The 13,551-nt window shown below is 46.5% G+C and overlaps 1 protein-coding gene across 9 annotated transcripts in view; it reads left to right on the forward strand.

Annotated features, from left to right (window-relative positions):
* LOC134339015 (tyrosine-protein kinase Fyn-like) overlaps positions 1-13,324 on the forward strand; it is a 299,324-nt gene extending 286,000 nt beyond the window's left edge. For all 9 annotated transcript variants that reach the window (XM_063035252.1, XM_063035255.1, XM_063035251.1 and 6 more), the window contains 3 exons: positions 799-952; positions 8,986-9,117; positions 11,532-13,324. In XM_063035252.1, coding sequence (XP_062891322.1) covers positions 799-952; positions 8,986-9,117; positions 11,532-11,740 — 495 coding nt within the window. In that variant the 3' untranslated portion in view covers positions 11,741-13,324. The remainder of the gene's footprint in view (positions 1-798; positions 953-8,985; positions 9,118-11,531) is intronic.
* Positions 13,325-13,551: the final 227 nt, after the last annotated feature.

Below are 13,551 nucleotides of genomic sequence, written 5' to 3' on the forward strand. Positions count from 1 at the left end.
TAAAAAGATTACTGGCTGTAATAGCTGAGAGCAGTGATACAACCAAATACTGAGCAAAGAAAGATGAACACACATCAAAGTTGCTGGTGAACGCAGGAGGCCAGGCAGCATCTCTAGGAAGAGGTACAGTCGACATTTTGGGCCGAGACCCTTCGTCAGGACTCACTGAAGGAAGAGCTAGTAAGAGATTTGAAAGTTGGAGGGGGAGGGGGAGATCCAAAATGATAGGAGAAGACTGGAGCCAAGAGCTGGACAGGTGATAGGCAAAAGGGATAAGAGAGGATCATGGGCCAGGAGGCCCAGGGAGAAAGAAAAGGGGGAGGGGGGAAAAACCCAGAGGGTGGGCAAGAGGTATAGTGAGAGGGACAGAGGGAGAAAAAGGAGAGAGAGAAAAAGAATGTGTGCGCCTAAGACTTTTGTACAGTACTGTAACTTCCTGCACAGTATCTTGGAGTGAGTTATCACAGTGGTAATTCCCAGCACTTCCGAATGATTTTCCTTGGGAGAACCATCCGAAAGGAAACAGACAGAGACAAATGTAGAGACGTTAAAACCATTAGACTGGGTAGAACTGAAATCCAACTCCCAGCTGTGAAGAGGGTATCTGTCCATACCACGCAAGCCATCGGAATGGCGTGCTCGTTTTAAGAACCCCTCTACAATTAGTTCCAAAATGATCACATTACAAACTGACCTTTCTGCTAACCCCCTGTGATCACTGTGATTTATTTGATCTTTGGGATGTTTCACTAAGTGCTGCTTCTTTAGTAATTCCTGCGTTTCTCTTCTTGCACTCAGATTGCAGCAGGGATGGCCTACATCGAGCGGATGAATTACATTCACCGAGATCTGAGGGCTGCCAATATACTTGTCGGGGAAAACCTCGTGTGCAAGATCGCGGATTTTGGATTAGCGAGGCTCATTGAAGACAATGAATACACAGCCCGACAAGGTAACGTGTTCTGGCGGATTTGTGAGTGTGCTCGGACTTTGGTCGGTGTGCCACAGAAACCTCTCGCTCAATGTCAGCTTTGTCAAAGCTGGAGAACCAGCTGCACCCTCGGCCCAGGTCTCCAGTAGGTTTGCTCGTCACGGCGTCTGTCTGGCAACTGAAAGTCAATCTTGGCAAGCAACTAAAATTCCCTAACTTCATCGCGTCATCATCACTGAGGCCTGACGTGGTCATTCTGTCAGAAACCTCGAAGAAAGTGGTCATGGTAGAACTGACAGTGCCTTGGGAAGACCGGACTGGTAAGGCATTTGAGTGTAACAAAGGCAAGTGCCAGCGGCTGGTAGAGCAGTGCTAGGGACGGGGGTGGAGGGCACGATGTGAGCCTGTAGAGGTGGGGTTGGAGGACACGATGTGAGCCTGTAGAGGTGGAGTGTGGAGGTTTTGCCGGCTGCCTGCCCTGCAGAATCTACTCTGTCCTTGGCATTGTGGCAGCTGCAAAGAAAAGAGCCATCGGGACCGTCACAGGGACTGCTGATCGAGCCTCCAGATGTCTGTGGATCAAGAGGTGTGACCCGTGGGCCAGTGCTGCTGGGACACAAACCGGGGCCTGATCAACCCTGGCTGGGTCACCGAGGCGAGGGCGTCTGATGTTGAAAGTCCTGAAACACACCAGATGACCCCAGGTTACATCACTGACGATGTGTCCCATCACATCCTAGGATGCATTTCAGCACCAGCTACAACCTCTCACTCAATATCAGCTAGACCAAGGAGCTGATAATGGCCTCAGGAGGGGAAACCAGAGGTCTACCGGCCAATTCTCAATGGAGAATCAGAGATGGAGAGGGTCAACTTTAAATTCCTCAGTGTTATCATTTTGGAGGATCTGATCTGGGTTCAGCACCTAAGCACAGTGTCTCTACTCCCTTTGAAGATTGTGTAGGTTCGACATGGCATCTAAAACATTAGCAAATTTCTATCGATGTGTGATGGAGAATATATTGACAGGTTGCTTTATGGCCTGGTATGGCCACCAATGCCCTTGAATGGAAAGTCCTCAAAAAGTGCTGGATGCAGCCCAGTCCGTCACAGGAGAAGCCCTCCCTGTCACTGAGCGCATCTACATGAAGCGTTGCTGCAGGAAAGCAGCGTCCATCGTCAGGGACCCCCGACACCCAGGACACGCTCTCTTCTCGCTGCTGCCATCAGGAAGGAGATACAGAAGCCTTAGGATTCACACCACCAGGATCAGGAACGATCATTACCCCTCAGCCATCAGGCTCCTGAATCAAACTTCAATCAACTTCACTCGCCCCCCCCCACTGAAATGTTCCCGCAAAGTCGGAACTCACTTTCAAGGACTCTTCATCTTATGTTCTTGACTCTATTTATCTATTTACAATCCAAAGACATACAGGCAAGTAAGTTAATTGGTCAAATGGTTGCTATTGGGTGATGCAGGCTAGCTGGGTCAGAAGGGCCGTAACCAAATAAATAAATTGGACTAGGAAGAGAGAGTGAGAAGTTTTGTCGCTGAAAATCTACCTCCCTGACCTCTTCCTGTGCTTGCTGGTGAATTATTGACTTGATGACTTCTTTCATATCATTTCCTCAAACAGTATAAACTTTACTGAGGTAATTATTTGATACACATGTCATTGTAACCATAACAACCCATGTTCCTGGTTACAATTCATCACTGAAGTGCTACTACAGTACTTTGGACATTGATCTGTCTAACTTCCTGTAATTTCTACCCCCACCTCCTTCTCTCTTTTAACATTCCCCATTCTGGCTCCCCTCTCACCCCTTCTTTTCTCCTCACCCGACCATCACCTTCCCCTGGTGCCCCCTCCTTCTTCCCTTTCTCCCATGGTCCACACTCCTCACCTGTCAGATTCCCTTTTCTTCAGCCCTTTACCTGTTCCACCTATCATCTCCCAGCTTCTTAGTTCATCCTCCTTCCCCCCCCCACCCACCTTCCCCCTTCATCTGGCTTCACCTATTACCTGCCGGCTTATACTCCGTCCCCTTCCCCCAGCTTCTTATTCTAGCTCCTTCCCCCTTCCTTTCCAGTCCTCAAGACGAGTCTTGGCCCGAAATGTCGACTGTTTATTCCCCTCCACGCTGCCTGACCTGCTGAGTTCCTCCAGCATTTTGTGTGTTACTTTTAGAGGGGTATTCATGTAGAAATATTTCCAGCAAGAATGGTTTATTAAAAGAACAATGCAGATATGTAATGGACAGCCTCTATTTATCAATCTTCACTTTATCATTGGGAAGTTGACTTTGTTGCAGATAAATAGCGCATAGATGGCGAGTTTACTGTAACCCGGCTGGTAGGAGTTGGGTTTTGTTCAAAGCAGCACACTGGAGGAACTCAGCAGGTCAGGCAGCACCTATGGAAAGGAACAAACAGTCGATGGTTCGGGCTGAGTCCCTTCTTCAGGACTAGAAAGGAAGAGGGAAGATGCTAGAATGAAAAGGTGGGGGGGAGGGGAAGGAGGATAGCTGGAAGGTGAAAGGTGAAGCCAGGTGGGTGGGAAAGGCCAAGGGTTGGAGAGGAAGGAATCTGACTGGAGAGCAGAGTGGATCATTGGAGAAAGGGAAGGAGGAGGGGACCCAGGGGGAGGTGATAGGCAGGTGAGAAGAGGTAAGGAGTCAGAATGAGGAGTAGAGGGGAGCCAGAAGGAAATTTATTTTTACCAGAAGGAGAAATATTCATATTCATGCCATCAGGCTGGAAGCTACCCAGACAGAGTATAAAGTGTTGCTCCTCCACCCTAAGGGTGGCTTCATCTTGGTACAAGAGGAGGCCATCGGCTGACATGCTGGAGCAGGAATGGGACTGGGGGTTAAAATGTTTGGCACCGGGAAGATACGCTTTTGGCAGATGGTGAGGAGGTCCCCCAATTTACCCTGGGTTTCACCAATGTAGAGGAGGCTGCAACAGGAGCTCCAGACACAATAGACGACCCCAGCAGATTCACAGGTGAGTGTTACCTCACCCGGAAGGACTGTTTGAGGCCCCGAATGGAGGTGAGGGAGGAGGTGAACGGTCAGGTGTAGCACTTAGACCACTTGCAGGGATAAGTGCCGGGCGGGAGATCAGTGCAGAGGGGTGAGTTGTCGAGGGAATCGTGGAGGGAGCGATCCCTGCAGAAAGCGGAGTGGGGGGAGGTAAAGCTGTGTTTAGTGGTAGGATCCCTTTGGAGATGGCAGAAGTTGTGGAGAATGAAGTGGAAAATTAGTTTTTCATTTACCATTAGACCATAAGACAAAGGGGCAGAATTAGGCCATTCAGCCCATAGTCTGCTCCATCATCCATCATTTGCCTTCTCCCCATAACCCTTGACACCCTGATTCATCAAGAACCTATCAGCTACTGCTTTACATATACCCAATGACTTGGGCTCCACTGGCCTCTGTGGCAATATATTCCACACATTGACCTAGAGAAAGGAATTCTCCTCATCTCTGTTCTGAAGGTGGCATGATAGCACAACGCTTTACAGTGCAGGCAACCTGGGTTCAATTCCCACTGCAGCCTGTAAGGAGTTCGTACGTTCTCCCCGTGACCGTGTGGGTTTCCTCTGGGTGCTCCGGTTTCCTCCCAAGGTCTAAAAACCGACCACTTGATAGGTTAATTGGTCATAAATTTTCCCATGATTAGGCAAGGGTTAAATTGGGGGTTGTTGGGCGATGTGGCTCGAAGGGCCGAAGGGCCTATTCCACACTGCACTACAATAAACAAAGGGAGGTCCTTCTATCGTGAGGCTGTGCCCTCTGATCCTAAACTCACCCACTGTAGGACTAGGAAACACTCCCTCCACACCCAGTCTAGGCCTTTCACCATTCCATCGGTTTCAATGAAGACCCAACAAACGCTCATGAAATGTGGGAGCCAGGAGGAATGGCAGTACTCATCTCCCGTCCCTAACTGCTGTAGGTGAGTTCCTGGCCTGAGTCATTGCCGCCTATCTGGTGGAATTGCTCTTGGTGTGCCCTCAGGGAGGGAGTTCCCGATCGCAGATTTATTGATGGTGAAGAACCGATGGCTTATTCCCAAGTCAGGATGGTGTTCCCGTGCGTCAGATGCCCTTGTTCTTCTCTGGAGGAAGTCATGGGTTAAACTACTATCTTTATTAATATTAAAAATATCAAATGCACATCCTAAACACAGGAGATTCTACAGATGCTGGAACCGATGAGCATCACACACAAAATGATGGCTGTTACTTTCTGGAGGCAGTGTGTTCTACCCCTCAACCATCAGGCTCTTGAATAAAAGGGGTTAACTACACTCACTTGTCCATCCATTGAGATGTTCCCACAACCAATGATCTCACTTCAAGGGCTCTTTATCTTGTTATTTCATTTTCTCATTATTTATTGCTATTTATTTATATTTGCATTTGCACAGTTTGTTGTCTTCTGCACTCTGGTTGATCTTTCACTGATCCTGTTATAGTTACTACTCTATAGCTTTGCTGAGTATGCCCACAGGAAAATGAATCTCAGGGTTGTATATGGTGACATATATGTACTGTGAATATTAAAATTTACTTTGAGACACGACTGATGGTGGATGTAAAAACGCAAACAACAGGAATTCTGCAGATGCTGGAAATTCAAGCAACACACATCAGGGTCTCGGCCTGAAACGTCGACTGAACCTCTTCCTAGAGATGCTGCCTGGCCTGCTGCGTTCACCAGCAACTGTGATGTGTGTTGATGGTGGATGTGATGTGCCCACCATGTGCTGGGCAGAGTCCACTACTCTCGGCAGCTTCTTACGCTCCTGCACATTTGAACTGCAGTAGCAGACTCAGGGCGTTTCTTTCAGTACATGTGCTGGGAATCACGGGCAGAGGCTTTATATTTCTGAGTTAAAATGCACTCCTTGCTGAAACTGGAGTCACGCTGAGGTTTTGTGCTCTTTACGTGGTTGAAGTGCGCACCTCTGTTCCTGTAGACTGTTGACTGACGTTAATTGCTGTAACCCTTCTGCACTCCGACAGATTTGAAAGGCTCAATGACATGTTGAGTCTTTTCTTCGGATACCAAAGTGTACTCTCTCGCATTTCTGCAGCAGACAAGGATGCTGCCGGAACGTCATTGGCAATCCTGGTCCCGTTTAAAACAAATCTAGTGAAGTTCAGTTTATTGTCATGTGCACAGATACGGTGAGGGACAGTGCAATGAAAAGCAGCATCACAAGCCCATAGATATGGAAAAAACACAGAGAGGCTCCAGAAAAACTTGCACAGATTAGACAGCAAAGTGGCAGATGGAATACAGTGTTGGGAACTGCATGGCCATGCACTTTGGTAGAAGAAATAAAAGTGCAGACTTTTTCTAATTGGAGAGAAAATTCAAAAATCTGAGATGCAAAGGGTCTTGGGGGTCATCAAGCAGGACTCCCTAAAAGCTAATTTGCAGGTTGACTCGGTGGTGAGGAAGGCAAATGCAATATTTGCATTCATTTCGAGAGGATTAGAATATAAATCAAGGATGTAATGTTGAGGCTTTATAAAGCACTGGTGAGGCCTCGCTTGGAGAATTGTGAGCAGTTTTGAGTCCCTTATCTAAGAAAGGATGTGCTGGCATTGGAGAGGGTTCAAAGGAGCTTCACAAAAATGATTCAGGGATTGAAAGGCTTGTCACGTGAAGAGCGTTTGTTGGCTCTAGGATTGTATTCACTGAATTTCAGAAGAATCAGGTAGGATCCCATTGAAACTTATGTAAAGTTGAAATGCCTTGACAGTGTAGATGTGGAGAGGATGTTTCTTATGGCAGGAGAGTCTCAGACCAGAAGAAGGCAGAGACCAGAGAACGTAGAGGAGTCCGTTTAGAACCAAGACAAGGAGGAATTTCTTTAGCCAGACGGTAGCGAATCTGTAGAATTCGTTGCCAAGGACAGTGGCGGCAGCCAAGTCGTTGGGTGTATTTAAGGCCGATGTTCGTAGGTTCTTGATTAGTCAGGGTACGAAGGGATCCAGGGAGAAGGCAGGAGATAGGGGCTGAGAGGGAAAATGGATCAGCCGGAACAGATTTGATGGGCTAAATAGCCAAGACCATATCTTATGTGTCTATGGATATTATGTGGGCTTCTTTCCCAAGACAGTGGGAACGCTGTAGGGAGAGGGAATGGAAGAGGGGTCATTTTCTGAGATGGACTGGGCTGCATTCGCAACTCTGCAGAGTATTGATATCGACTGGGGTCACCCATCTCTTAAAGACACTGCCCCGAAGAAGGCAATGACAAACCACTTCCGAAGAAAAATCATGGCATGGAAAGACCATGACCGCCCATGTCACATGACTTGGCACATGACAGATGAAATAGGGCAAGTCACGATGCATCTGGATAGACCTCATTTGGCCTAGGAAACCGTTATATATCGTGGTCTTAATATTCAAAGTACAAGATCATGTGGGCGATCGTGGTCTTGACCATGATTGTTCTTGGCAATTTTTTCTACAGAAGTGGTTTGCCATTGCCTCCTTCTGGGCAGTGTCTTTAGAAGACAGGTGACCCCAGCCATTATCAATACTCTTCAGAGATTGTCTGCCTGGTGTCAGTGGTCGCATCACCAGGACTTGTGATGTGCACCAGCTGCTCATACGACCATCCACCTCCTGATCCCATGGCTTCACGTGACCCTGATAGTTGGTGGTGGGGGGGGGGGAGGGCTAAGCAGGTACCACACCTTGCCCAAGAAGAAATACTTTACACTTCCTTTGGTAGAGACATATCTCCACCCCATCACCCAAAAGATAGCTTATGTAGATAGATTGATTATAGGTCCATAAATTGCTACTAGGCACAGGAGTGTCTGTACATAAGGTGACCCTGACAGGAAATGATAAAGTAGTGGTGGTTGGGGGTGTGGAGGGGTAGGTTAGTGGGTTAATCAGCTGTACTGCTTGGGGAAAGTAACTGTTTTTGAGTCTGGTGGACCTGGTGTGGTTGTTACGCAGTCTCGTCCCCTATGGGACAAACAATCCACGAGCAGAGTGGGTGGGATCTTTCATGATGTTACTGGTCCTTTTCCTGCACATTTCTGTATCAATGTCCTTGATGGTGGGGAGGCTGGTGCCGGTGATGTAGTAATAAATTGTACTTAAAGTTATACCACAATGTGAAAGTATGCAAAAACAAGAGTCCTTAATGCATAAAGAACAAAGACACAATGGAAGATAAGTGGTCTGTAATGTTCTGTTGCTGAGGTATGGTTAGGATGGTGCAGGTTGGTTTAATAACCTGATGGTTGAGGGGTAATAACTTTCCTGAACCTGGTGGTGTAGAACATCAGTTTTCTGTAGCTCCTGCCTGATGGTAGCAGTGAGAAGTGGCATGAACCAGGTAGTGGGGGTCCTGGATGATAAATGATCGACTGATAAACTGAACAGAAATTTCTCCAAAAAGTGATGGGTATGGCCCAGCCCATCACGGGTAAAGCCATCCGCGTCATCGAGCAGATCTACATGAAACATTGTTGCAGGAGAGTAGCATCCAGCTTCAAAGACCCCCACTACCCAGGACATGCTCTCTTCTCGCTGCTGCCATTAGCAAGAAGGTACAGGAGCCTCAGGATTCACACCACCAGGTCCAGGGACAGTTACTGCCTCTTATCCATCAGGGGCTCTTGAACCAAAGGGAATAACTTCACTCACCCCACCACTGAAGTGTTTCTACAACCTATGGACTCATTTTCAGGGATTCTTCATCTCATGTTCTTGATATTTATTGCTTGTTTATTTATTTATTATTATTACTTCTTTCTTTCTTTTTGTATTTGCACAGTTGGTTGGCTTTTGCATTCTGGTTGATCGCCCACACTGGTGCGGTCTTTCATTGATTTTATTATGGTTATTTTTCTATTATGGATGTATTGAGTGTGCCCGCAAGAAAATGAATCTCAGGGTTGTACATGATGACATACATGTACTTTGATAATAAATTTACTTGGAACTTTGAAGTTCATGATCAAAGCCAAGTGACTGATTATCTCTGCTCTCCTTGACAGGGGCAAAGTTTCCTATAAAGTGGACGGCACCCGAAGCAGCCCTTTATGGAAAGTTTACGATCAAGTCCGATGTTTGGTCGTTCGGAATCCTCTTGACTGAGCTAGTTACGAAGGGAAGGGTTCCGTACCCAGGTAAGAACAACAGAGCACACCCACGCAAAAGTAGCCCCAAGCAATTGAAGATGTACCATAAAACCTTATCATATACTGCTGTCTGCTAAGGCGCTAGTGTTTAATTTTGTAACTTTTAAAATTTGGACTTACAGCGTGGAATAGGCCCTTCGGCTCCTTCAAGCCTCACCGCCCAGCAACCCGCCAACTTATCATTTCATAAAAAAGCTAGACTGTAATGTTGAGGCTTTATAAGGCACTGGTGAGGACTCACTTGGAGTATTGTGAGCAGTTTGGGGCCTCTTATTTAAAAAAGGATGTGTTGACATTGGAGATGGTTCAGAAGAAGTTCATAGAAACATAGAAAACATACAGCACAATACAAGCCTTTCGGCCCACAAGCTGTGCCGAACATGTCCTTACCTTAGACCTACCTAGGCTTTACCCATAGCCTTCTATTTTTCTAAGATCCATGTAGCTATCCAGGAGTCTCTTAAAAGACCCTATCGTTCCCACCTCCACCACCCTCGCCGGCAGCCCATTCCACACACTCACCACTCTCTGATTAAAAAACTTACCCCTGACATCTCTTCTGTACCTGCTTCCAAACACCTTAAAACTATGCCTTCTTGTTCCAGCCATCTCAGCCCTGGGAAAAAGCCTCTGACTATCCACATGATCAATGCCTCTCATCATCTTATACACCTCTAGCAGGTCACCTCTCATCCTCCGTCACTCCAAGGAGAAAAGGCCGAGTTCACTCAACCTATTCTCATAAGGCATGCTCCCCAATCCAGGCAACATCCTTGTAAATCTCCTCTGTAGCAGAATCAAAATGATTCCAGGAATGAAAGGGTTATATATGATGAACGATTGATGGGCCTGGGTTTTTACTCACTGGAATTTAGAAGAATGAGGGGGGATCTTATTGAAACCTATTGAATGTTGAAAGGCCTCAATAAAGTGGATGTGGAGAGGATGTTTCCTATGGTGGAGAGCCTGGGAACAGAGGGCGCAGCCTCAGAATAGATGGGTGTCCATTGAAGAAGTTCTTTAGGCAGAGAGTGGTGAATCTGTGGAATTTGTTGCCACAGGCAACTGTAGAGGCTTAGTCATTGCATATATTTAAAGCAGAGGTTGATAGATTCTTGATTACTCATGACATGAAGGGATATTGAGAGAAGGCAGGAGACTGGGGCTGAGAGGGGAAATGGATCAGCCATGATGAAATGGTGGAGCAGACTCGACGGGCCAAATGGCCTAATTCTGCTCCGATATCTTATGGTCTTATGGAGGGTTATGTGGGAGGGAAAGGTTAGATTGATCTTAGAGTAGGTTAAAGGCTCAGCCTGACATTGTGGGCCAAATGGCCTATACTGTTCTGTGTTCTAATTCTAGTGGGAAAGAAGGAGCAACACACACAAAATGCTGGAGGATCTCAGCAGGTTCAGCAGCATGTATGGAGAGAATAAAGAGTCAACATATTGGGCTGAGACCCTTCATTGTAATTGGAAATGAACCTCCAGTTTGAGTCGGTGGTGAAGAAGGTGAATGCAATGTTGGCATTCATTTCTAGAGGAATAGAGTATAGGAGCAGGGATGTGATGTTGAGGCTCTATAAGGCGCTGGCGAGGCCTCACTTGGAGTACTGTGGGCAGTTTTAGTCTCCGTATTTAAGAAAGGATGTGCTGACGTTGGAGAGGGTACAGAGAAGATTCACTAGAATGATTCTGGGAATGAGAGGGTTAACATATGAGGAACATTTGTCCACTCTTGGACTGTATTCCTTGGAGTTTAGAAGAATGAGGGGAGACTGCATAGAAACATTTCAAATGTTGAAAGGCATGGACAGAGTGGATGTGGCAAAGTTGTTCCCCATGGTGGGGGAGTCTAGTACGAGAGGGCGTGACTTAAGGATTGAAGGGCGCCTATTCAGAACAGAAATGCAAAGAAATTTTTTTAGTCAGAGGGTGGTGAAGCTATGGAATTTGTTGCCACGGGCAGCAGTGGAGGCCAAGTCACTGGGTGTATTTAAGGCAGAGATTGATAGGTATCTGAGTAGCCAGGGCATCAAAGGTTATGGTGAGAAGGTGGGGGAGTGGGACTAAATGGGAGAATGGATCAGCTCATGATAAAATGGCGGAGCAGACTCAATGGGCCGAATGGCTGACTTCTGCTCCTTTGTCTTATGGTCTTATGGTCTTATGGAAAGAAAGAGAGAAGAAGCCAGAGTAAAAAAGTACGGGGAGGGAAAATACAATAAACTGTCAGGTGATAGGAAAAATAAAGTGAGAGGGAAGACAGGTAGGTGGGAAGGGTTATATTGATATTGGAGTAGGTTAAAATTGCGGGCCAAAAGGCCTGTACTGTTCTATGTTCTATGACACCTTGGCTTTTGTTCACCCTCTTTGTCCCGTTACTTCCCCCCTCCCCAGGAATGAACAATCGTGAGGTTTTGGAGCAGGTGGAACGGGGTTATCGGATGCCGTGTCCAAGCGGGTGCCCGGCCTCTCTTCACGAACTCATGGTCCAGTGCTGGAGGAAGGACCCTGAGGAGAGACACACCTTCGAGTACTTACAGTCCTTCCTGGAAGACTACTTCACAGCCACAGAGCCCCAGTACCAACCCGGAGAGAACCTGTAGCCACTGAGACGGTGGGAACATTCCTTCACCAACGCCGAACTCTATTCCTGACCATGTGGATCAAGCTGTTCAGAGGGTGATGGAGAACTCGCTTTCATGGGACTGCAACCTAAAACTTGGAGAGACTCGTCCAGAATGAGACCATCTCTTGCACAAATTAACAAGACCCCAGATCATAACTGGCAGATGTGGACACTGCAAAGCAGATGCATGGGAAGAGGTGTCATTTGAGAGGTTGGAGTGAATGTTACAGAAAATCACTCATGCTATTGACGAGTGTTGGGGCCCAGACACTGAGATCAAGATCTCCTGGATCTGAATGCAGTGCACAGCAGTTGTCCCACAGCCTGTCACCTCTTTACTTGGAATATTGCTTCCTAGCACACCATGGAAGCATTTACTGACCTACGATGCTTACTTAACAATGTTGCATAGGACCAGACTAAAAAATGGCTAATTTCTTTCTAATTAATATCTCACAGAGCTTTTGTATTTGATTTGCTATATTCCAAACCTATTTTACTCTCTCATTTGTACAATTTTGTAGGCCCATGGGAAATGAGACACATTTAAAATGGATACCATTTTTTTTCCAGTGATGTAACACCAACTTGTCTACTTTAACCCTGGACTTTGGCTGTGAATGCAGCCTGTTTAGTGCCAGTAGTTTGAGGATGAAGGATGAGAAAGAAGATTGAATAACGTACAAGGGTGAAATGTAGGACAGTGTGAGGCCACAGTGTTTGAATCACTGCCTGACGTCACCTGTCAGCAGGTGAACTGCAGGGGGTTACCAGGCTGAAATGTGGGTCTGGTGTAAAGGAACGGTCCCAGGGAGTAAATCAAGAAAGGTGATTCACTCTGTCACCATGAGATTGAAGGTAACGATCGTTCCACTTTTAAACACTGGGTTTTATTGTGTAGGGCAGATCAGTTTACCCACAGACAATGCAAAGTTAAGGGTATCACTGCCATGATGGTTGGACTTCATAACTGGCTGACAATACTTCAGTTTTCAGAAGTGGCACTTTTGAAAATACACCGGCTATCTTTATAAACCCCAGTGCTCTCCAATATCCGTCCATAACGGGAGCAGCGGGAGGGCATCCGTCAGTGAGCTAACGTCCAGTCTGGCCCTGCAGTCAATCGACACCGTCATCCTGAGCTGCAAATTGAGTCCGACAGTTCTTCAGTGATGAAGATCAGGCAGACGGAGGAGAAGTGTGAGGTTCAGATCAAATTTCAGCAGTGCTTTGGAGCGGAAAGGAACTGATTTTTTTTTTCTCTCTCTCTTTTACAGAAGGATTAATTTTGCATTATTTAAGTGCTTTATTCACCCACTTAACATGATGCCGACTGCCAGTCTGATAATTATTTTATCATTGTTACTTGTGCAGATTACCGAAGATTAAATTCCTGCTTGCTCTAGAAGCCACATTATTCCTTCGCATGTCCCCGAATAGAACGTTGTTTTAGTGGATTTTCTGACCCGAGTGGGACTGTATGGCTTCCGTTGCACATTATGTAAATCTGTTGTTTTATGAGTGTTCACAATTGACCCAATTACAACAAAATAAAAAGACGTTAAAGTTACTTTTGCAGTTAGTCTTGGCCATCAGAATCCAATAGAAGTGGAGGGGATTTTTGTTTTTGTTTAAGTCTTTCCTTCTCACTCTTGCAAGTTCCCTGACTTTGTCACATCGCCATTCCTGAGGCCTGACATGGTCATTCTGTCAGAAACCTCGATGCAGGTGGTCATGGTAGAGCTGACCAGATTGAGGACGTGTTTAAGTGTAAGAAAGCCAGGAGCT

The sequence above is a fragment of the Mobula hypostoma genome, chromosome 28, assembly GCF_963921235.1.
Source record: "Mobula hypostoma chromosome 28, sMobHyp1.1, whole genome shotgun sequence".
Taxonomy (NCBI): Eukaryota; Metazoa; Chordata; class Chondrichthyes; order Myliobatiformes; family Myliobatidae; genus Mobula; species Mobula hypostoma.